This window comes from Sminthopsis crassicaudata, chromosome X (assembly GCF_048593235.1).
Source record: "Sminthopsis crassicaudata isolate SCR6 chromosome X, ASM4859323v1, whole genome shotgun sequence".
In the NCBI taxonomy this organism is placed as follows: Eukaryota; Metazoa; Chordata; class Mammalia; order Dasyuromorphia; family Dasyuridae; genus Sminthopsis; species Sminthopsis crassicaudata.
Genome location: NC_133623.1, coordinates 4,735,526 through 4,759,218, shown reverse-complemented (window position 1 = coordinate 4,759,218; position 23,693 = coordinate 4,735,526). Strand labels below are relative to the sequence as shown.

General features: G+C 53.6%; 1 protein-coding gene across 2 annotated transcripts in view; it reads right to left on the bottom strand.

Annotated features, from left to right (window-relative positions):
• Nucleotides 1–23,693, bottom strand: part of DGKK (diacylglycerol kinase kappa) — a 79,986-nt gene that overhangs the window by 16,761 nt on the left and 39,532 nt on the right. For both annotated transcript variants that reach the window (XM_074278348.1, XM_074278347.1), the window contains 12 exons: nucleotides 21,186–21,348; nucleotides 20,127–20,235; nucleotides 19,472–19,611; nucleotides 18,844–18,901; nucleotides 15,386–15,674; nucleotides 14,637–14,736; nucleotides 13,443–13,550; nucleotides 10,160–10,256; nucleotides 9,204–9,311; nucleotides 8,464–8,577; nucleotides 7,926–8,060; nucleotides 6,556–6,719 (listed from right to left, as the gene is read on the bottom strand). In XM_074278348.1, coding sequence (XP_074134449.1) covers nucleotides 6,556–6,719; nucleotides 7,926–8,060; nucleotides 8,464–8,577; nucleotides 9,204–9,311; nucleotides 10,160–10,256; nucleotides 13,443–13,550; nucleotides 14,637–14,736; nucleotides 15,386–15,674; nucleotides 18,844–18,901; nucleotides 19,472–19,611; nucleotides 20,127–20,235; nucleotides 21,186–21,348 — 1,585 coding nt within the window. The remainder of the gene's footprint in view (nucleotides 1–6,555; nucleotides 6,720–7,925; nucleotides 8,061–8,463; nucleotides 8,578–9,203; nucleotides 9,312–10,159; nucleotides 10,257–13,442; nucleotides 13,551–14,636; nucleotides 14,737–15,385; nucleotides 15,675–18,843; nucleotides 18,902–19,471; nucleotides 19,612–20,126; nucleotides 20,236–21,185; nucleotides 21,349–23,693) is intronic.

Here is a 23,693-nt window from a genome sequence, read left to right as displayed (position 1 = left end):
AAGAAGGAAGTTGAAAGGGAAGATAAGAAGAGAGCAGAGGAAGAAGGGGAAAAAGATAAGGAAATAGAAAAAATAAGGTGAAAGGGAAGGAGAGGAAAAGGAGGGAACAGAAGAAAGAAGGTAAACAGCAAAGGTGAGAAAAGGAAGGGACATAAGGAAGGAAACAGAAAATGGAAGGGGCAAGGGAAAGAGAGGGAGGACACAGGAAAGGAGAAGGAGGGCGTGAGGGAAAAGAAGGAAAAAAGAGTGGGAGGGAGAAAGGGAAGAGAAAGGAGAGCAAAGTAGACAAGACAGAAGGATTGAGGTAATAGAAGAAGTTAGGTGATGAGAAGGAAGGTGAAAGAGAGTGAGGAAAGGAAGGAAGAAGAAAACAGAAGTTAGGTGAAGGGAAAGGAGAGGGAAGAAAGGAGATGAAGAAAAGATTGAGGGAAGGAAGGTGAAAGGAAAGAAGGGAAGGATCAGAAAAGGAGGGAGAGAACAGAAGGTGAAAGGGAGAGAGCAGAAGAAAAAGAAGAAAAGGGAAGGAAGATGAAAGAGAGAAGAAAAGATAAGGAGAGTGGTAAAAGAAGGTGAAAGGAAAGAGGAAAAGAAGGAGGGAGGCAGGGAACAGAAGAAGTAAGGTGAAAGAGGACATGAAGGAAAGGAAATAAAGAGGAAAGTGAGAGGGGGTAACAGAAGTAAGGTGAAAAGGAAGAAGAGATGGAAGACAAGGAAGATGCGAGGAAAGAAGGAACATAAGAAAAAGGATGGAAAGGAAAGAAATGGGAGGGAGGGAAGAGAAGGAAGGAGAGAGGGAGGACACTAGAAAGTAGAGGAGAAGAGAGGGAACAGGTGAATGGGAAGGAGAGAACAGAAGTAAGGTGAAAGGAAAGAGGAGAAGAAAGGGAGGAACAGAACAAGAAGGAAGGGGAAAGAAGAGGAAGGAAAGAGAAAGATGGTGAAAGGTAGAAAAGAAAGAGGGAGGGAATGGGAGAAGGAAGGAGGAAGAAGGAGGGCACAGAAGGAAGGAACAGAAGAAGTAAGGGGAAAGGAAAGAGGAGGAGGGAGGGGGAACTAAAGGTAGGTGAAAAAGGAAAGGGCAGAAAGGAGGAAGGAAGGAAACAGAAGAACTAAGGTGAAAAGGAAGGAAGGTGGCAGAGGAGAAGGGAAGGAACAGAAGAAGGGAGGGAGAACAAAGGAAGGAGGGAACAGAAAGAAGGTAAAAGAGGAAAGAAAGGAAAGAGGAGATGAAGGTGGGAGGAAGAAGGTAGAAGGCACAAAAAGGAGAAGGAGACTGGGAAGATTGTTAAGGAGAGCAGAGAAGAAGCAAGCAGGGAGTTGAAGAGGAGAAGGTGAAAGGGAGGGAGAGGAGAAGAAGGTGGCAAGCAAAATAGGAAGTAAAGGGAGAAGGAAGGAACTGAAAAAAGAGGGAAGAAAGGAAGGAGAGAACAGAAGGAAGGTGAAAGGAAAGAGGAAGTGTTAGGTTCTTACTCAGAACCTAACAAGGAAGAAAAGAAAGGAAAGAAGGAGGAGGGAACAAAAGGAAGGTGAAGGGAAGGAGACGGAGGAAAGGAGAAAGGAAAAAAAGAAGGGAACAGAAGGAAAGAAGAGAAGGAGGGAGGGAACGTGAAAGTGAAAGGAAAAAGAAGTAGGAAAGGAAGGGAAAAAGGAGGAAACAGAAGAGGGGAGGTAAAGGGAGGTAGGACTGAGGAAGAAGAAAGAAAAGTGAAAAGGAGACAAGAGGTAGAAAGGTGTCAGGGAGGAATGACAGGAAAGAAGGTGAAAGGGAGGAAGAGAAAGGAAGGAGAGGAAGAACAAGGAAAGTGGTAGGGAAGAAATAAGGAGAGAAGAGGAAAAGGAAGGTGATAGGGAGAGAGAAGAAAAAAAATAAAGGAGTGAAGGAAGAAGGAAGGTGTAAGGGAAGATGAGAATGTGACAGGGAAGGATAGAGGGGAAAAAGCAGAGGAAGAAAGGAAAAAAACTGATATGGAGGGAATAAAGATTAAAAGAAAGAGAGAAGAAAGGAAGGAGGAAAGAAGTAGTAAGATGAAAGGGAAGGAGAAAGGAAAAGTAATATGAAAGAAAATGAGAGAGGAAAGAGAAGAAAGGAAGGGGAAACAAGGAAGGTGAATAAGGAAGGGAACAGAAGGAAGGTGAAAGGAAAGAAGAGAAAAAAGGGAGGAAGAAACAGAAGAAGGAAGATGTAAGATGAAAGAGGGAGGAAAGAAAACAAGGTAAAAGGGAAGAAAGGTAGGAAAGGAAGATAAGTAAGGTGAAAGGAAAGAAAAGGATAAGGTAGGGAACAAAATGAAGGGGGAAGAGGGGTAGGGCAGGAAAAAGAGAAGAGGGAGGGAACAGAAGAAGAAAGGGGAAAGAGATGAAAGGAGAAAGAAGAGATGAAGGAAAAAGGGAGGGAACAGAAAAAAAGTAAAGTGAAAAGAGGAGGAAAGGAAAGAGAGAAAAGGAGGGAGAAGAAGTAAGGTGAAAGGAAGGACAGAGCAAAGAAAGGAGAACAGGAAAAAAGGAGGGAATAGAAAGAAGGTGAAAGGAACAGGGAACAGAAGAGAAAGAGAAAATAGAAAAGGAAGAAAGAACAGAAAGAAAATGAAAGAGGAGAAGGAGAGGGACACAGGAAAGAAGTGAAGGAGGAAGAAGGGAAAAGAGGAGAAGGAGGGAGGGAAGAGAATAAGTAAAGTGAATGAGAAGGAGAGTGCAAAGGAAGGAGGAAGAAGGAGGATATAGCAGAAGGAAGTTGAAATGTAAGAGGGAGGGAACAGAAGAAAGAAGGTGACAGCTAATGAGAGAGAAAAGGAAGGAGGGAACAGAAGGGAGTTGAAAGAGAGGCAAGGGAGGAAAGGAAAGAGAAGAAGTGGGAGGGAGGGAACAGAAGAAGGAAGGTGAAAGAGAAGAGAAGGTAAAAGAAAAGGAAGAAAGGAGAGAGAAGAGAAGAAGGAAGGAGTGGAAGAAGGTGAATGAGGAGAGCAATGGAGGAAGGAAGAAGTAGGAGGGAACAGAACAAGGAAGGTAGAAGAACGGGAAAGGGAAGTAGGACTGAGAGAGGAAAGAAAGTGAAACAGAGGCAAGAGAGAAAGGTGTCAGGAAAGAAAAAGGGAGGGAGGACAGGAAAGAAAGTGAAAAGGAAGGAGAGAAAGGAAGAAGATGGAATGAGAAGAAGGAAAATGGCAGGGAGGGAGTAGACTAGAGAAGGGAAGAAAGGAAGGAACGTGATAGGGAAGGATGGAGGGGGAAAAAGGAGAGGAAAAAAGGTGAAAGGAAGGAAAGAAGATGGTATGGAGTGAAGGGGGAATGAAGCAAAAAAGGATGGAATAAAAGGAAGAGAGGAAAAAAGTAAGATGAAAGGGAATGAGAGAACAAAGGAGGAAAAAAAGGAACAGAAGAAAAGAAAGAAGAGAAGGAGGGAGGGAACAGAAGAAGGAAGGTGAATGGAAAAGAGAAAGTGAAGGAGGGCACAGAAGGAAGGTGAAAGGAGAAAGAGGGATGAAAAGAGAGAAAGAAGAGAATAGGGAGGTAGTGAGAGAACAGAAGTAAGATGAAAGGGACAAGGAGAAAATGGAGGGAGCAAAGGAAAAAAGAAGGGAACTGAAGGAGGGAGGGAACAGAAGAAGTAAGATGAAAGGAAAGAGAAGGAAGAAGGGAACAGAAAGAAGGGGAAAGAGTGAGGAAGGAAACAGAACAAAGGTAAAAGGGAAGGAGAAAGCAAAGGAAGAAGAAGCAAAGTGTAAAGAAAGGAGGGAACAGAACAAAGGTGAGAGGGAGGAAAGGAAGGAAGAGAAGAAGGGAGGGAACAGAAGAAGAAAGGTGAATGGGAAGGAGGGAATAGAAGGAAAGAAAGAAGTAAGGTGAAAGGGAATGAGAGAACAAAGGAAAGAGGAAGAAACATGAAACAGAAGAAGGAAGGGGAAAGAGGAAAACAAGAGGGAGGATGCAGAAGAGAAGAGAAGGATGGTGAAAGAGAGGGAAGGAACAAAAGGAAGGTGAAAGAGGAAAGAGACAGGGGGCAAAGGAGTAAGATGAAAGGAAATGAGAACAAAGGAAGGAGGAAAAAGGAACAGAAGAAGAAATGTGAAAGAGGAAATAGAAAAGGAAGGAAATGGAAGAAGGAGAGGGAACAGAAGGAAGGTAAAAAAGGAAAGAGATGAAAGGAAAGAAGAGTAGATGGGAGGGAGGGAAAAGAAAAATGAGATGAAAGAGGGAGGAAAGAAAAAAGGAAGAAATAAGAGGGAGGGAACAGTAGGAAGGTGAAAGGAAAAGGGGTAGGAACAGAAGAAGGAAGGTAGAAGAGAGGGAGAGGGAGGTAGGACTGAAGAAGAGGAAAGAAAGTGAAAAGGAGGCAGAGAAAGGAAGGAATGTAGAGAGGAAGAAGGAGGAAATGGGTAGGGAGGGAATAAGGAGAGAAGAGGAAGGAAGGTGTAAAAGAGTCAAGGAACGTGACGGAAGGATAGGGAAAAAGCAGAGAAAGAAAGGAAGGAAAAACAATGTTATGGAGTGAAGGAGGGAATAAAGAAGAAAAGGAGGAAGGTGGGAAGGACTGGAGAAAATGAAGAGTAAAGGAAAGAGGGAAGAAAGGAAGGAAACAAGAAGTATGTTGAAAGGGAACAGAAGGAAGGTTAAAAAAGGAGAGAGGAAAAAATAAGATGAAAGGGAATGAGAGCAAAGGAAGGAACAGAAGAAAGGTGAAAGGAAGAAGAGAGAAGGAAAGTGAAGAAAGGGAGCGAGAAAAAGAGTGAAAGAAGGGAGGGAAGGAACAGAAGAAGGAAGGTTAAAGATGAAAAAGTGGGAGAGAAGGAGGGATGAGGGAAACAGAAGAAAGAGGTAGGAAAGGAGGGAAAGAGGAAAGAGAAGTAAGGTGAAAGGGAATGAGATTAAAGTAAGGAGGGAGAGAAGAGAAAAGGAAGGAAGAAAAGGAGGGAACAGCAGAAAGGTACAAGGAAAGATAGGGAGGACACAAGAAAGAAGAGAAGAAGGAAGGGGTAACAGAAGAAAAAGGGAGGGAGGAAAGGAGTGAAAAAAGAATCAGGAGGTAACAGAAAAAGTAAGGTTAAAAAAAAGGAAAGAAGATAATAGAAGGAAGGAGGAAGCAGCAGGAAACAGAAGAAAGGGATGACAGAGGAAAGAAGAGGAGAAAAGAATGATGAAAGAGGTAGGAAAGGAAAGAAAGGGAGAGAACAGAAGGAGGAAGGTGAAAAAAAGGAAAGAGAAGAAGGAGGGAGGGCACAGAAGGAAGTTGAATAAGGAAAGAGACGGGGCAAAGGAAGGGAAGAGAGAACTGAAGGAGGAAGATGAAAAAGGAGGGAGGGAACAGGAGGCAGGTGAAATAAAAGAGGAGCAGAAGGAGGGAGGGAGAGAGCAAAGGAAAGAAGAAGGAGGGAACAGAAGGAATATCAGAAAGAGGAAAGAAGAGGAGATGGCAAGATGGAAAAGAAAAAGTAAGGTGAAAGGGAAGGAGAGAGGAAAGGAAGGAGGAAGAAGTAAGAGGGAACAGAAAGAAGGTGATAGAGAATGAGAGAACACAGGAAAGAGGAAGAAAGAACAAAAGGGAGGTAGAAGAGAGGGAGTAGACTAAGGAGAAAAGTGAAAGGGAGAGAGAGAAAAAAGGAAAGATGGAGGGGGAAAAGGAGAGGAATAAAGGTGAAAAAAAAAGATGGCACAGAGTGAAGGAGGGAATGAAGCAGAAAAGGAGGAAGGTGATGAAAAATGAAGAAAATGAAGATTAAAGGAAAAATAAAAAGAATAGAAGGTAGGAGGAAGGTGAGGGAAGAGAAGAAGTAAGGTGAAAGAATAAGGATGGAACAGAAGGAAGGTGAAAGGGAAGGAGAGAGCAAAGAAAGGAGAAAAGGAGGGAACAGAAGAAGTGAGGTGAATGGGAAGGAGAAAATAAAGGAAGGTGAAAGAGGAAAGGAGAGAAAGAAGAGAGGAAGGAGGGAACAGAAGGAAAGTAAAAGAAAGAGGGAGGGAAAAGCAAAAGGAAGAAAAAGTAAGGTGAGCAATGGAAGGAGGGAAAAAAGGGAATAGAAGAAGGAAGAAGGATGGAACAAAAGAAGGAAGGTGAAAGAGGAAGAGGGAAGGAACAGAAAGAAAATGAAAGGAAAGAGAAGATCATAAGGAGAGAAGAGAAGGTGAAAGGGAGGGAGAGGAGAAGGTGATGGCAAGGAGAAGAGGAAGAAAAGGGAGGAGGTAAGGAGAGAATAGGAGGAAGGAAGGAAGGAGGGGGAAGAGAGATGGGAAGGAGGAAAGGGAGGCAGGGAGGCTATTTTTCCCACACTAGAAGGCAGTTACAGGCTTTTCCGGACTGAGAGCTATCGTCGAGATCTTGTAAGATGGTGGGATCCCAAATGTGAGCCTGGCTGGGAGCTCTGGCCTCATCTCCTAGAGAGCCATGAGATCCCAAGAGGGGGAATGGACTTGATTTCACCTCTCTGAGTCAATTAATGGCCCAGCCAGGACTATAAGCTAGGTTTTGGGATTCCCAATTGAGGCTATTCCCTCTCCTCTAGTCTCTGCCCTCCTGCCTCTCCTCCTCGGCCCCACGTCTCTCTCAAAGAGTGGCCACTTCACCTGGTGATGAGGATGTCGGCAGAGCGGGCGAAGCGCTGCAACAGTCTGTATTCGTCCTCGGTGAGGTACTCCATGGACTGCTGGGAGTTGAGCCGGGGTCGAACTGATCGGTAGCTTTCCCCTTTCTGCTTATCTTCCCATGACTTGAGGGTACTCTCAAAGGCCTGGAGATGAGGACAATGGCAAAGAAAGACAATTCAGAGAGGGGCTGGTCGCTCCCTTGCTGTGTGCTCCCTGTTCTTCTGTACAAGTGCTCTCCAAGTAAAGCTCGAGCATCCAGGGGTCAGACTTTGAGGCTCCATTGCCTCAGACTTGTACCAATGTGTCAGAAATGACCCCATCACATTCTCTGGGAGCTATAAAGCCTGGCACCTCAGGAGGGTAGTGCAGTGCAGGGGTTACCACAGGTGGGGAGGAATGTCCCCACAGCACTTAGTGTGGTGTCTGGCACATAGGTGCTCGCTAAATACCAGGTAGGACAAAGGCGGTGCTTGCTAACCATTGGGGCTGGTGAGACTAGCTTGCTTGCCATTGCTTTTCCCACTTTTCCCCCACAGACCCGAGCTTCCTTCCACAAACTGGCTGGCCAATGGGGAGCCATCTTCTTTATGCTTCAAGGATCCTGAAGTTAGGATCAAATGTAAAAGATTGTTTTCCATGGATCCTTAGAAAGATGTGGATGGAAAACCATTCCCGGCACTGTCCACCGTTCCACCTAATCACACTATCAAATCATTGATCTCATTGGAAAAACTCGCCAGCAGAGGGCTGGTTACCAGGTAATAATATTTTTTAGGGGGGGGGGTGCCCCTCCTCAACTCACAACCCCCCCACTAGGGTACAGAGGGACTGTGTGGCCTAGTCAGAGTGGGAGGAAGAGGGGAAAGACTAGTAAAAATCACCAATCCTCTATTTCACTATAGCAAAGCCCTGAAGGGTCATTGAAATTGGCCAGGCCAGGCTGGCACTCCCCAAAGGACTCTGAGATTGTTTTTGTCTACGCTTCTGTCAATTTTCTTTGGAAATTTTCTCTGTTGCTGCTAGTGTGACCTTAGCATTAGCTGATTTTTCACACAACTGTTGCGGTGGGCAGCATCTCCCACTGCTTAGGGGTCTGTCCCCTTGTTGCTAAGATTTCAGCTGCGGTAGAGAGCAGTCGCCTCCAAACTTTGCTCCCTAATGGGAATGCTGCTTTGCACCCTCACCATCTCTCCGCACCAGTATTTATTCATGCTGTATGCTAATGTTTGTTAACTTACGAGACAAAAAAGCAGGAATTAAAAGGATGAGAAAAATTAAAAGGATGAGTAAATCGGACAAAAAGTCCTTTTGCTGTCACTAAGTGTTATTAAGAAGTATCAACTTCTCACCCGGTCTCTGGTCAGCATCTGGGCCCGGTTCTTGTGCTGAATCTTGATGATACCTGGGGGCTGGACCCAGGCCTCTCCATCCACTTGCACAGGGACCCCCTCATCACCACAGATGGTGATCTTGACCACACGGCACTGGCAAGGCAACAGAGAGACCCAGAGATGAGAAGGAAGGCCCCCGGCAGGACCCCCTGCCAGCATAGCTTCAGTGTCTGGAGCCAGATTAGGCCCCAGAAATGCTGCCTGGGTAAGCTGAGGACCTTCAGAAGTGACCACGGTTCATAGGCTAAAGGCTTCCCAGCTGGAGGTTGGGGGGATGGCCCCAGATGGGGCTCTGCCCAGCACCTGAACCTTACTAAGTGCTAATTTAAAGCTTCTGGCCTAGCCCAGGGGAACCCAAAGTCCCCAGGCCTTGTTAATCTGAGCCGCCCTATCACACCATCCCTACACGCAAGTGTATATGCCCTCATTCCAAGGCTTGTTGAGTTGCCCGGTGGCTGGATCCACCGGGCCCCTGCCCAGAACCCCCACTGCCTACCTGGGCAATGCGGTGATGTTGAAGGTTGATCACTCGGGACACAGCCATCTGGATGCTACCAAATACTGCCACCACCTCCAGCTTCTTGTCATCAAAAGAAGGCGCTCCAAAGTTCTGTAGGGGAACAGCAGCAAGGTTGCCTACCTCCCTGAACAGCCTGCCCGAGAGACAGGACTGGGCCCAGAAGGAAGGCGATTTCTGGACCTTTCCATCAGCCCCATCTCCCTCTGGATGGGGCTTTGTCCTAGTGACACTGAGGGCCTTTTCCCTAGGTGCCACATCCTAGGAAATGGGGGACCACCTGACAGAGGGATCCCTCAAAACTCAGAGGTTCTGGGGCCACATACTGGAAAACCAGTTTTACCAAGGAGCATTTGCCCAGGGACTTGATTGGGGGTCATGGAAAGAGAAATCCATGGGGACTAAGTGCTGGTCCATTTCCCCAGGTCCTGGTGGGTCAAAGTAGGCCCCCAGCACCTTCGCTTGCCTGTGTTGCATTCACTGTGATGGGAGGAGGGAGATGATTTCCCAGGCCGCAGGTACTCGGCCTCATCTCATTCCCCATGGCCCTGTGGGAGCCCCATTAGCCAGCTCAGTGAACCCTGCTCCAGCTGTGTCTAGGCCATTGGTTAGAACCCGGGCTGGGAGCAGGACCCAGCCTTTGGGCTTTGCAAGGCTCCCATCCTGCCCTGCGAGGGGCTCTCTTTCCCTCCCCCCCTCTTGGCCGAGGAGAAACTTACATTGTCTTCCTTGGTTCCACCCCAGAAGTTGATGCCCCCTGCGTAGCTGGGGATGTTGAGCACAGCGATTCCCTGCAAACTTGGCAAGGCCATGACTTCCCCGTCACACTGGAAGAAGCACAGAGAGGATCTTGGGGGGTGGGGCTAAAGGCACACAAACGGGAGGCCAATGAGCCTGGGGGAGCATAGGCCGCTCTCTTTCTCTCAAGGTTTCCTCCTCTACCTGGAAAGAACGCCCTGGCCACCCTTAGCTGCCTCAGTTTTATTTTGGGGCAAACGAAGGAATTGGTGTGGGTGCCCTCTCATCCCTTCTAGTTCTGTTTAGGACCATGGGCTCCTAAAGGTGATGCCTCCTGAGGGTGACGGAGGAAGTTGAACATGAGGCAGTGGAGCCATTACGAGTGGAGCCCTTTCCCAGCTAAGCAGTCCAGGATTTGAGTCTAAGCTCGCTTACTAGCTGTATGCCCTGCTTTGGGCATCTCTTCTCACCTATCAAACGAGGGTGTTGGACTCAACGGCCCCTCTCCATGGGATCCTATGACCTAGAGCTGGATCATCTGAGGGGATTCTGAGGCAGTACCATTGCTCACCACAAGGGGGGAGCAGTCCACAGAGATAGCTGACTGTTGCAGTGGGACTTGGGAAGGCAAAGACAAGGGAGGTAGCCTTGAATCTAACCCTGGGACACTTGCTAGTGGGTGGCCCTTCCTCCTTTCATGCTGACATTTTGATGTTCATGCAGTGTTTTGAATGGGGCCCAACCACGGGACTTGGTCTCCCCCTCTTTAAAATGAAGAAAGGGGCCTCTGTCCTCAGCCCCTGAGACTTCTTGCCCAACTCGTTCCCCCGCCACCCGGTACCAACAGTGGCAAGGGTCTGGTCCCGTGGCTAGCTGGGCTTGAGGGGGAGAGGGCAAAGGAGCGAGAGGACGCTTTGTAGGCCCTTCTGCCACTGACCTCCAGCTGCACCCGCTGCTCCAGGTTTTTGTAGGTACGCTGCAGGAGTTCCTTGGTTCCAAGCACCCCATACCACATCATGTTCTTGGTGCGGCTGCTGCAGGTGGGGGTGGAGAGGAAAAACAATGAGGCGGGAGAACAATTTCCAGGGAAGGAACCTGCCGGGCCATGGGAAACTCTGGGAGAAAGTTGCCACCACTGAGCCAGAGGTTCTGGAACCTGAGTCAGGCCCCTGATCCCCCACGGGTGGCAACAGGCCTGGGCCTCTGCCCTCTCCGGCTTTCTCACCCAAGACCTCGCAATTGAGAACAACTTGTGTCTCTGGCACTCTTATGGAATGCCTGGAACAGCTACATATGGAAACAGTGTTTGTAGAAGACCGCAGGAGTGTATGGTGGCAGCTCGGGTACAGGGGGCCGGGCCCAGTAGGCCAGGCAGGAGGCAGTTCTCTCATTGTGAACTGCTTGGGGCTAATGCTCAGGCCAGGGGAGGTAGCCTAGACAAAGACTGGAGGGGGCCACAGATGCCCAAGGGAGCACAGAAATCAGGTCCCTGGCCATCCGAGAGGGCCGGTGGCAAGAAGCTGGGCTACAGGGGTCAAGGCCATGAACAGGAGGCAGCAGAAGCTACCTTGGCAACACCTGTGGAGGACCCTGGACAAGTCCCTAGCAGATATGGGGTTGGAGGGAGCAGGGGCAGGGAGTGCTATGATCACCTCCCCATGGAGTCAGAGCTTTCATGGGTAAAAGGAGCCCTTCCCTACCTCACATCCCTGCCAGCTTCCCTCAGTCTTTGGCTTCTGTTCTGATATCTCTTGTCCCTCCCTAACTTTCGGGAGGTCTAGGCCTTGCCAGTTCTCCTCTCTCAGGAAATGGGATGCCAGAGGGGACAATCCCTTCTTCTGCAGCCGGGCCTCTCCTCAGAGGCTCACTTGGACCCGGGGAGTCAGTCCCTGCTCTTCCTGACCTATCCAGTGCCTTATCTCAGCTTGGTTTTTCGGCACCTCCTAGTAGGCTGGGGGAACCTCCTCTTAGCCATAGTCCCTCCTCCTGGTGCAGTTGAAGCGCACTGGGGGTGATTTGGGAGGACCTGGGTTCCTCCAGGATCCACAGACCCCCACTGCCACCATCTGTTCTCCCGCAGCCCCCGATCTGAGAGCCTAGGCTCCATCGGCCCATCGGCCACGGAGACCACAAACTGGGGGATTTCTCCTTCACAAGTGACTGGTTCTGGGGCGGGCTGCGGAAGAGGAGAAGGAGGAGCAGGTCACGTAATCTTTTTGTTTAGGACACCCACCATCCTGCCATGGACAGGTGAGGCAGCCCCGTTGGCAGGTGGGTGTCTGGGCAACGATCCCTGGCTTCCTCAAGGGGAAAGATGGGCACAGCCTGTGCAGGCCCCTGGAGAAAGGCAGGCAGCTTTTCCTTATAAGTGTGCTTGAGGGCATGGCCGGCTCTGAGCCAAGCCAGGTGCAGCAGGCAAGATTAGCTGGCAGCAGGCAGGATCTGTGCCATGGCCCGGAGGGCCAGGGGGCGTGCATTGAGGGGGGCGACTGCAGGCACTGCACCTAAGTTCCTCCATCAGCCATCAGTGGCAGCTGATCTTTCATTAATCTTCCCCCCCTCTTTGGGCCTAGAGAAGAGGTGGGAGGGGATGACAACTGTGTCCTTGCTGTGGAAAGGGGCTCAGCATCTGAAGCCAGAGGTTCCTTTGGGGTCACTTAAGCAACGTGACTCCCAAGTGTTGGTACTGTGGGGAAAAGGGGGCAATGAGGGCAGTCTCTTGGGTCCCACTCCAGGGCAGGGGGCCCAAAGTGCCAAAGATGGGGCCGAAGGGCTTGGATTGGCCTGGCTAGCTGTCAGGAGAAAGTGTGGGGAGCAGGAAACGCTTCCAGGTGCCACCCTGTTTTGGGTGGTAGCTTAGGGAACTGGGGCCGCAAAATCAGGCCCTCAGCTCCAGCTTCAAGCACCCAGTCCAAACAGCATCTACGAGTTTCCTTTTAGCCACCAGATCCTGGAGAAGGGGACCAAGGCTGAAGCACATCACATATGTAGCACGCCTCCCCCCCCCCCCCAGGCTCATTCCCAACTCCAAGACTAGCTTTGGGCAAATGAACAAGAAAGGAGTGGCCCCCTTGGCTCTGGGGCCATCACATGCCCGTGCTAAGAGCCATCCCCAGAGCCAGGGTGGGACTGGGCTCATTTCATATGGCCAGGCCCTGGAATGGGGTTCCAGGAACCCCTGAGGATTGTGGATGGTTTTCTGTGTGCTGCATGTCACTGGGGTCGAGGAAGCAGCCACGGCTACTGCACCGCAGACATGCTGCTGTCTGTCCCAGCTCGGCTTTCTCTTTGGCTCTGGGGAAAAAGGCCCTCCACATTTTGGGTGCATGTCTGGGAACTGGGGGGCTTTGACCTGCTCCATAGATCCAGGGACAGACCCCCGAGAAGGAAACCCAGATCATGGAGGGCAGAGCTGGGCCGTCCATAAGACTGGCTGAAGGAAGCAGGCGTGCTGTCCGGAGGAAAGAAGCTGGGGGCCAGGGCGGGAGGGACGGGGTGCGGTAATTGTGTTCTTCATATATTCTGATGGAAGTGGATATCTTCAACATAAAGAAGATCCAACTCACTTCCAGCTGATCAATGATGGACAGAAATAACTACACCCAGAGAAGGAACACTGGGAAGTGAATGTAAACTGTTAGCACTACTGTCTATCTACCCAGGTTACTTATACCTTCGGAATCTAATACTTAATGTGCAACAAGAAAATGGTATTTACACACATGTATTGTATCTAGGTTATATTGTAACACATGTAAAATGTATGGGATTACCTGCCATCGGGGGGAGGGAGTGGAGGGAGGGAGGGGAAAATTTGGAAAAATGAATACAAGGGATAATGTTATAAAAACAATTACCCATGCATACGTATTGTCAAAAAATGTATAGTTATAAAATTAATTTTAAAAAAATCATGTTCTTCAGTACTGGAAGTCCCGTCTGGTGAAAAAGGGGCATTGGGCCCAGAGGGCAACAGGGAGAAGAGGAAAATCACATGGAGCTTGGGGAAGAGGAGCAATTCTGAACAATGAGCTTTCCCCCAGGGAGACTGTGGAGTGTGTGTGCACGAGCAGGCACCTTCAGGGGCAGTCTCTCAGCTAACCTCTGCTTTGTCATCCAGGGTGCTCCTGAAGGCCCTGCTCAAGGGCCTCTGGGAAAAGAGGTCAACAAGGGAGGGAGCACAGGTTGTAGGGGTATGGAGGAGCTTCCCCTTTCTATACCTGCATTTCTTGGGGTGTTCATCCCTTTTGTTGTTAAACTCCAGAGAAATCTTCGCATCCAGACCAATGCCGAAGTAGTTATTCATGACGCACTTTTCCGAAAATTGACTAAAGTCAACAGACATATGGAAGTTAGCACAGAGGGCACCGGATGGCAGCTATTCCCGCCATTGCCCTCCCCAGCACCTGGCGCTCCCCAGGGACCTGCCGGACTCGGGCTTGGGCTGCAGTAATGCATTCACGTATGGGGGAGGAGGGGCTCAACCACGGGCACCAGTGGAACAACTCTTAGGTTAGCCCACAGAGTGGGGTGCTGCTGTGGGGGTAGTCCCAACTTAAGTTGCACTTGGGGATCCTGATGAAAAGATGCCTCGATCATCTGTTCTATGGGAGGGGTGGCTGGGGAGTCCTGGGCCCCAGTTGCGGCTCTACCACTTGTTCCCTCTGGCACTCTGGGCAAGCGCCGCATCCTTCTTGGGCCTCTGTGAGTCCCTTCCAGCTCTAGAGCAAGTCATTTCCACTCTAAGCCCCTCGAGCAGGAGTGCCTAGTGGGATCCTCCCCAGGGATGGCCATTCTCAGGTGACTGGGTCACAGGCAGAGAGGCTCATTGGGCCCACTAGGTGGGCAGGCTTTCCTCTGGACTTGGTGCTGACATTTTCAAACACGTATGAGGGGACGATTATGGTGAGAAGACTATAAATCAGACAGCTCCCTGGGTCTCCAGCATTGTGCCTGCTATGGGAGCCTCAGTTTCCTCCTTTGTGAAATGAGGGAGGCAGCCTCCAAGAGCCTGTGTCCCTATTGTCACATCATATGCTGAGAGCAGTGTCTTGTTTGATTCACAGATGGAAAACCAGGGGCTTGCATATCAGGGCAGGACTGGAGGCCGCCCAGGCCGCTGCCCAGCCAAGCCTCGTGCCAGTTACAAAGGCAGGCTGCCTTGGCTGTCAGTGGTTGTGGGAACGGTCCCGGCCATCTCTAGCCTTTGGCCCGGGCACAGGAGGGATTTGAGGGGAGGAGTGAATGATGGAGTGGGGCATGGCACCTTGCCAGCCAGCCTCCTGCCTGGTGGCACCTCTGGCCTCTGGAAGCCCCCCTCACTTTTCCATGAGAGACACAAAAGGCCACCGGCACGTGGATGAGTTCTTGCCTGGAAATGGCAGGCAAGAGCACAACGTCAGACCCGTACTCACATGGTGACGGGCTCCTCGGCAAAGTTGCTCGAGCTCGAGTCATCGGGTTGGTCCAGAAAGACGGATGATGCGGTGGATGACAAGGTGTCTCGGCGGGAATCTGGCCAAAGAGAGGCCGTATTCAGGGTTCTGATTGGCTCACTGTGCACCGGGCTCTTCTGGTGTGGCCCTTTCATCATTCACACCCTCATTTTGTTTCCCCGACCAACCCTGCCAACTGCTGCTGGGCCACCTTTGGACCAAGGGACTGGCAGTCCCAGAGCATTGTGGGGGATACGCTCTCTGCCTGCTCCCACTGGGAGATGGTGGACACCTTGGGGAGGTGTTCTGAACAGGCTCCATCAGCTGGCAATGGTCAAGTCCTGTTTGTAATGGTACCCCCAGGACCAAGCCAAGGTGATCCTGCTCTCTGCCAGGCTCCTCCAGAGGTCACCAAGCCGGCTGATGGGGCACTTGGGAGCCCCCAGTCCAGCTTGAGGTAGGGTGGGGAGCCCCAAAAGTCAAGCCCTGGCCCTCTGCTCAGCTCTCCCCATCTGTCCCCACACATGTGACCTCATCAAGTGTGGATATGCCATGAGAGGGTCGGTGAATTCAGAAGCACATGTTCAGTGCCTGGCTCCCACCTCTCTCTGTCTGTGCCCTGGGCCCTGCCTACTCCCCAGCAGGGTGCCACAGGGCGTGGCCCTAGCCTCGTTCCTCCCCCCCCCCAGCTGGGTTTGTAGTCCAGCTCCCAGGCCCAGGCCCCTTACCTTGCTCCGCCTGCTCAATGATCTGCCTTAAGGCTTTTTTCAGGCTGTTAGCTCTCAGCACCATCTGGTCCTTGGATCTGAAGGCTGGGGGCACCAGGCTGGAGGGCTGGCAGACCTCCGCGGGGACGCCCCCCACGGCTCCCCCTTCAAAGTCATCCTCGTCGCCCCCATCCTCTTCCTCAGCAGCCGGGGCAGCCAGGGGGGCGCTCTCTAGGTAGCCTGCGGCGGCGGGGGGCTCCATCTCCAGCTCCCTAATCAGCATGTCAGTTCTGTTGCTCACCGGGGTGCACTGCAACACACAGAACCGGGGCCTGTCAGAAAGTGGTCCATGGCACACCACGGGGCCCCGAAGGGAGCCAGGGATAACAGAGCCCCATGGGAAGGAGAGGCCAGAGGCTCAGGGAGGCCAAGGGACAGAGCCCCAGGGATGGAAGGAGGGGGAGGAAGAGGAGGAGGAGGCAGCAGCTAGGCCCAGCCAGTCCCTGACATGTGCTCTGCCACACAATGCCAGCGGGGGAAGAGCATCATGTCGACCCTCCTTCATTGCCATGAGCCAGAGTGGCAGGTGTGCACTGGTACAGCCGCAAGACCGGTACACGTGGGTACAGACATGTGGCATGTCTTGGGGACCCATTCCATTGGATGTCTGTGCCAGGCTTAAGCCAAAGGGGCCTCCTTTTGACTTTGACCCAATGGCAATTCTCCAAGCTTCCACGCCCTCGTCCAGTCTGGTCTTCTCCAGGACAAACCAGCCCAGTTCCTTTTGTCTGACCTCCCAGTGTGTGGATTTGGGGCCTTGCCCCAGCCTGGCTGCCCTGCCCAGGACACCATGCTGCTTAGCTTGACCTTCTTGAACCACGATGCCCAGAAGTGAGTCAGGGCTCAAGGGAGGTCAGAGATCTCCCTGGGTGCTCTCTGCCTCCTATTGTGGCCCAGGGTGGCAAAGGGCTGCCCTGGCCACTGACTCATGCTGAGCTTGTGGTTCACTGATAGCCAGGACTCCTTTTCTACTCAAGCCTTCCCCATCTTGTGCACGAAAGCTTGACTGTCTGGTCTAGTCCCTAACACCGGCCTTGACACCTGTTCTTTCTGACTTCCATCTTCCTGGATTCGGCCCTCACTGCAGCCCGGCGTGAGCCCTGAGGGTCCCGCCTCATCCTACGGGCTTGCACGTGAATGCATCTCTGGCACGCCGACGACAGTGGGAGAAGCCGGGCATTCCTGTGTGTGGGGTGCGAGCAATTGGCATGCTTGAATACCCACGGGGGTCTGTGTCTAGCAAGTGTGTGTCTGTCTACAGGGGACCACCACCTTGTTCTTTCCCTGCCTCCCCACGCACAACACTCCACAGGGGCGTCTTTCCCATGTTGCCAGGTGCCCGAAGCCTTGGCCGTGGCCCGGCAGTTAGCCATGCTTGGGTTACCAGCTGTGAGCACTCTTCCCCAGAGCCTATTAGCCCCGCTCTGCCACATCCTCCTGGGGCTTGCCCGCACGTGCCCATTTTGTGTAGCTATGGAGGGTCAGAGTGGGTGTGCCGGCAGTGAGCCAGCTCCGGGGGCCATCCTGAGTGTACCATGGCCCATCCACGTCCCTCCAGCCTGAGGGCTGCAAGCCAGGAAGCCTTGTCCTCCTGCACTGGGTGCAAGTTGCAGGATGGACGGGGGGGCGACAAGGCCAGGCGGGGGCCTTCTGCCTCCCACTTCTTCTCTGTGCTCTTCCCCCTGATCACATCAGCTTTGACCACAAACTCATCAAGGCTGCTGCTCAGAGAGCTGGCTGGCATAGCGTTATGGGGCAACATCATGCCCGGCTCTGTCAGACTCAGCAGGGAACACCGGGGCCTCTGGACTCCAGGACAGGGCCCTACGGCTCCCTCTTACCCACCTGGGCTCCCCTTGGCCCGTGCCCATAGGCGAATCTCGGGAAGGCAAGTGGCCGTTCCCTCTGAGCTGGGCATGGGGGCCGGAACTCGGCAGGAGGCTGCCCGGGAGCCTGGCCTTAGTTGGGGATTCCCAGGCTGGCAACTTTTGGGCAGGCCTTCGGTGCCCTCAGACCCTGTTCCCTCTTCCACCAACTCGTCTCTGGTCTGTATCCACGCTCTGGCCCAGACAGTGGCCATCTTATGCCCAGAAAAAAAGCATGAATGGGGGGGTGGATTGCAGGCCAGCTTGGAGGAGGTGCTACCTGCACATGTGCATATGTGTTTGTGACTAATGTAATGGAGGCACATGGGCGGCCTGGCTTGTTGTGCACATGTATGGAAGCTTGCACACATCGCCTTGATATGCTTTGCATAATGAGAGCACTCGGGACATGGATATACACATCCATTGGGCCCATGACACGGACAGAAGACTCCTGCCGGGTACATACGCGTAACCCAACAGTCGCGCTTTCCCCTACCAGGCAGGTGCGCACACATGTGTAGACACATGCAAATGCCCGCTGCACACACTGAGTACTTGGGCACTCTCCAGGCGGCATCTTCGTGCACCCCACTGGGCTATACCGGGCCGGCAAGCCTTCAGAAACTCGCAGAATGCCCCAGCTAGAGGCCTTAGGGATCATCTAGTCTGATTCTCTCATTTTGACAGAGGAGGAAACTGAGGCCACACACGGTTCAGGATTGGGAGTCACACGCCCTATTGCTGACCCCTTGGCTAAGTCCCTTGCCCTCACCCACAACAGGAAAGGGGTGGATTAGCTCACTTCAGAGGCTTCTCCCATCTCAAATGTCCTAACATCTAAATGCCAAATTCTGTGTAGCCTTGAGCAAAAGTTCCTGACCCACCCTGAGCCTGTTTCCTTTCCTGGAAGATGAGGGGTGGCTCGGAAACACCACAGGACCCTGGGAGTCCTTGCTCCCTCCCTGCCTGCCTCTCCCCACGCACAACCCTCCACGGGGGCATCTTTCCCATGTTGCCAGGTGCCCGAGGCCTTGGCCGTGGCCCAGTAGTTAGCCCCGGCAGTTAGCCATGCTTGGGTTACCAGCCGTGACCGCTCTTCCCTTGAGCCCATTAGCCCCGCTCTGCCACATCCTCCTCGGGCTTGCCCGCACGTCCCGGAGCCAAGGCCGGCCCCCAGCTCTGCCTCTTGGCCCAGCATCCGCCTTGGCCCAGTGTCACAGGCCCCAGAGCTGCCCGGAGCAGGGAGCGCTCTATCAGGGGCAGATTCCCAGGGGAACGGCCCCTGGGAGGGATTGTGGAGGAAGAGCAAGCTTAATCATTGATTTCTCTGGGCCAGGAAAAAAGAAAGGCCTTCATCCTCAGAAGCTCTTCCTAGGCTATGGGGCCTGCTCCATTTGGGAGGCAGAGGAGCGTCTCTCCCCGCCACAGTGGCCATGGACAGCCAGGCTGGCCCAGCCCCTCTCCCTGGAGGCAGAGCAGCCAGGCCCGTCTCCCCCTCAGCCTTCCTTCTTGGGCTCAAATAAAGAGGGGCCGCTGTGGGCCCTAGCTCACCTGTCCAGCCCTACGGGTCAGCACTCCCCCGGGGGCCTCCCAGGTCAGCACACTCCACCTGCAAGGAAGGCAGAAATGGCCGTTAGCGTGGCCACCCTGAGAGCCACCCTCAGCGAGAAGGGGCCATGTGCACAGCCCTTTCCTGGGTCAATGGGCTCTATCTCCCACAATTCCCTAGGCCTGGGAAGGCCACAAGAGATGTGGGCAACAGACGGCAAAGGGGAAGCCTAAGGAATGGGGCAGGAAGAAAGGGAGGCAATTGGCTGAGTGACCCCTGGCTGGGGGATCACTTTGCCTTCCACTGGTCCCAGAGGAAACAAGATGCCCCTATGTCAATGGGGAGGGACCTGCAGAGGCAGCCAAGGCAAGGAGGCTCCTTGCCCCACCCCAGCCCCAGCAATGCTCCTGGGCTCAAGCTACAAGTCACCCACTGCTTCCTGCACCCCAAGATTCTGGTGAGGCTCCCCTGCCCTTGTGGGGGCTCACACACAAATGATGTAGAACCCGTAGGATGTGGGCCGGAGGGTGCGCCAAAGCTTCCTCCTCCCCTGGCGTGACCACCCAGTTGGGGAGGAGAGGGAGCCACTGCCCACGGTCCCCAGTGGGGGAGGGCGCTATGGCCACAGACCTGTCCAGCATCTTGGTTGTGGCCCGCTCCATCTTCTCCAGAATCTGCAGGAGCTGAGTGTCATCGTCGCACAGGCTTCCCCAGCCCAGCACACGGGCCAGGTCGTTGCCCGTCCCCAGGGGCAGGACCCCGAGCTGGCACTGCAATGGAAAGGAGCCACTGTAAGGGCAGCCCGGCCTGGGCCTGGAGGGCAGGGGCTGTGCATTCCTGCTGTGCCTGAGAACTGCTGTCCCTTAAGTTCCCACCCAGATGGCAGGCGGGCGACCCATCTACCTCAACCGACATGGGCCCGGGCTGCCCAGGGACCAGGGTGGGAAGGTGAGCTCACTGTCCTGGGGGCCCCTCTCTCTGGGGTTTCTCTGCCTTTTTCTCCCTCAGTTTCCCAGCCTGACGTTCCTTTTTGGCAGGTGAAGCCGTCTGACCCTCCCGCCAACTTCTGCTCTTGGCTGGCTGACCTGGCGGGGGCCCAACAGTGGGCCTGGGATGGGGGCACACAGGCTTGGGGCGGTGCCATGCAAAGTTCTCCTGGAGAGGAGAGGGGCAAACACTCACTTCCAACCCCAAACTAGGGCATTACTGCCCATGAGGGGCCCGGGCTCCAGTCCCTGAGCTTTGCCCCTCCCTGAAGTCAAGCGGGCACTGTGCCCACACTCACCTGTTTGTGTAATCCAAGGGTGTCGATTTCAGAGAGAACCCAGCCCACACTGCCGTCCCCACCGCACACCAGGATCCGGAAGGTGGAGAATCTTTGAAACAGGCGAAGCCTGGTAGGGGGCGGGGATAGGAGACAAACTCAGGTGAGGAACAGGAGGTGGGCAACCCCCCCTCCCCCACACTGTAGAGGAGCAGCCTTGGCCATTGGCCCCTCCTGGGCTCCCCAGCCCAACTAGGGGCTCCTGGGCCTGCCTAGGGGGCAGCAGAGGTGGTGCTCAGTGGCAGTTGTAATGGGGTGCCAGAGATCGGGGAGAGGGGCCTGGCACAAACAAGGAGCAACTGTCCCTAGGGCAATCTGAGGTTTATGTGGCACCTTGTGCTGGAGGGAGGTGCCAATCTCTTCCCTTTATGGAAGAATCTAAGTCTGGCCTTCTTGATCCAGCTGGGAAGAAATCCTAAGGGGCCGACTGTGCCTCAGATAAGCTGGGGGGCCCTCAGCCACTGGGGGGTGGGGGTGGGCAGTGGGCAGGGTGAGAACTAGGGGCCTCTGGGGGCCTGGCCCTGCCAACCCTGCTTTCTGTCCCTGGGCCTCTGAGTGCCCAGAAAGCCCAGGGCTTTCGGCTGGGGAGGCCTGAAGCCTCCCAGAGCATCCTGGACCATCCAGCAGGGATGCCACAGGCAGGGCTGCCGTGGGCAGGAGTGCCATGGGCGAGGGTCCTCAGTGGCACGGCCCCAGGCCTGCCTCCCAGGAAGAAGCCCCAAGGGGCCCAAGCTCCTATTCTGCTTCCTCAGTTTCCTTCTCTGTCCAACAAGGCCATTGGATGCAGTCACATGTAAGGAGTGGCAAGAGCTGCCTCCCGTTCTGCTTCTACTGTTTACTAGCTGTGTGACAAGGAAACTCCTTGAGTGGCCTCAGTCTCCTAATCTGGAAAACGAGAGGATGGGCCCACACCACCTCTTAGGGCCCTTCCAATTCCATGAGGGGGAGAAGGGACTCCTCAGCCCTGGATGCAGACGGCTGCAGGGAAGAAGCCTCTGGCCCACGGCCCAGTTCACCTACCCCAGGTGAGGGCCCCCGTTCATCAGGTCGAACACTTGTGCTGGGTTCAGGAATTGTTTGAATTTCCGGAGAAAGCGAACCCCCTGGTTGTCACCACTCTTGGAATTGACAAAGGCCAGCAGAGGGCTGGAGCAGGCGCCAGGGCAGGAGGCCTTCCAGAACCCTGCAAGGGGGAAAGGACTTGGTCTAGAGCGCCGGCAGGAGCAGGCAAGAGGCAAGTGGCAAACGAGAACCGTGGGCCGCCTCCACCTCTGCGGGCCACCTCCCACTAGCTCCTGGTGCCAAGGCAGGCCCAAGGGCCAGAGTCCCACCTCCCTAGGATCCTCCTGCTCTTGACCTCCCCTCTAGGCCTCTGGACTCCACTCTCCGGTTCTCTTTCTATGAGGCTGCTTCTCATCCTCCTTTTCTGGGCCTTCAGCCAGGACATGTCTGTCCCCCCTTGAGCGTCCCCCAATCCTGAACCCCTTCTCTGTTCTCTCTATTGGGCTTCACGGGTGATTCTGGCTCTGTGGATTTACTGACCATCTCTATGCTGAAGATTCAGAACTCAACCCGTCCTGCTCTAATCACTCAAAAGGGAGTCCAGCGGACGTCTGAATAAACCCAACATGGCCAAAGCAGAAGTCACTCCCTGTCCCCGGTCTCCCCCTCTGGAGGCCTCTAGCCTCCGTACAAACTCAACGCCCATCTGCATCGTGTGTGACCCGGTGCCGAGGCCTGCTGATTTCACTTTTGTAATGTCTCTGGAACAGGCCCCCTGCTCTGCTTGGATGTGGCCCCCACCCTGGTGCAGCCCCTCATCCCCCCGAGATGACATTAGCTGCTGGGGAGGGGGCCGCCCTCTGCCCCAAGTCTCCCCCCACTCCAATCTGTGACGGCCGTTTCCCTGAAGCCAAGGGAAACCTGAAGCCACCTGCTCAGACTCTGGGGCTCCCCAGTATCTTCACAATCAAATACAAAATCTTCTTTCTGATATTCAGAGACCTTTCTAAGCTCGGATCTTTCCTTCCCTTCTAGCCTTTTTACCTCTTGAAACCCCGGGACCCCAGCCTCTACTCCAGGCAACCTCCCTGGCAGTCCTTCCCTCCTCATACCTGCCCACTGGCTTCAGCTGGTCTTTCCCCCACCAATTATTGTTCCTTGGAGAACGGGGATGGATTGTCTTTTGCCTCTCTTTGTCTTCCCAGGGCTTGGTACACAGTGGGTGCTTAATAAAAACTTCTGGACTGTATTTGTAGCTGCTAGTGCTTACCATGGGACTCTGCTAACAGCACCCCCGGCCCTTAGTCTCAAACTGCAAACCCCTAGTGCCAAGCCCCGGGCAGTCTAGGGCAGCTGGGAAGCATTTCTAGGGAGGGAGGAAAGGCAGCCTCTGAGAGGGGACCTCGCTGGGGAGGGGGCTGGAGGAGGAACCTGGGTAAGAGTCCAGTGTGCTCATAAGGAGAGGACAGAGGAGACGCAGTGGCACAGAGGCCCAGAAGGATCAGGAGTCACCAAGGGCACCAGGCAACTTGCAGGGTGAGCAGGCAGCTCCTGCGGGCCCAGCCTGGAAAAATTCCCTTATGTCGCCAAATGGTGAAAGAGCTCAATGAAGGGCCACATGATGCTGGGCCCTCCTAGCAACCAAAAAAGCAGAGCAGGAAAGAACACGAGAAGAGAGAAAAACACTAGCATGAAGCAGGGGACTATGGGAAAGGGCAGCAGAACTCGTAGGGACATGTCTGTTGGGAAAAGATACCGTTCTAAACTATCTGAGAATGCTGTGGGCACCCAACCGGGTCCTTCCAGAGGCCGGGAGGGGGGTGGGGAGCCATGAACGGGAGCCTCTCTTCTAGGCCAGGTTCCCTGACCCCACCTCTTTGGGTTGGAAAGCCCATGATTAGACAGTGGCTCCTCTGGGTCGTGAGGGTTTCCCAGGAGTCCCGAGTCCCCCAAGGGGAGGAGCACCAGTGAGAAGGCCATTAGAGCACATATCGAATGGCCCACCCTGGCTGGGGGGGGGCCGTATTTGTCAGGTCAGACCCGACTCAGAGCCCTCGGGGAGGGAAGTGGAAGCAGGGCTTTGTGGTCCCTGAGGCGCCACACATGGGCCAAGGGGCAAGGCAGGGGAATCCAGAACTTAGGAAAGTTCCTGGGCCGGGAGAACAGAGGAGACTCCTTTGGAGGGAGGGCAAATGAATTTCAAGCCCAGCTTGCAATTGCTTAGTTGACCTCTCCCCTCCTGATCCCATGGCCATCCCCTCCCCCTGCTAGCACACCTTCTCTTGGCTCTACCCATCCCACTACCCAGTGTCATCCTCAGCTCTCTGCCCACTTCCCAGACTTCAGGGTGGAGACCCGGTTCCTGGTCGGGACCAGCCCCCTGCCCCAGGAGGGGCAGATACTCCGGTACCAGGGACAGCTGAGTAGGCCCTTGGAGGAGGGGCACTGGGTGTGGATAATCCAGAGTTGGACCTAAGAGCTGAGTTTCTGCATCCACTCACGTGTCACCACACCTGTGGACACCCA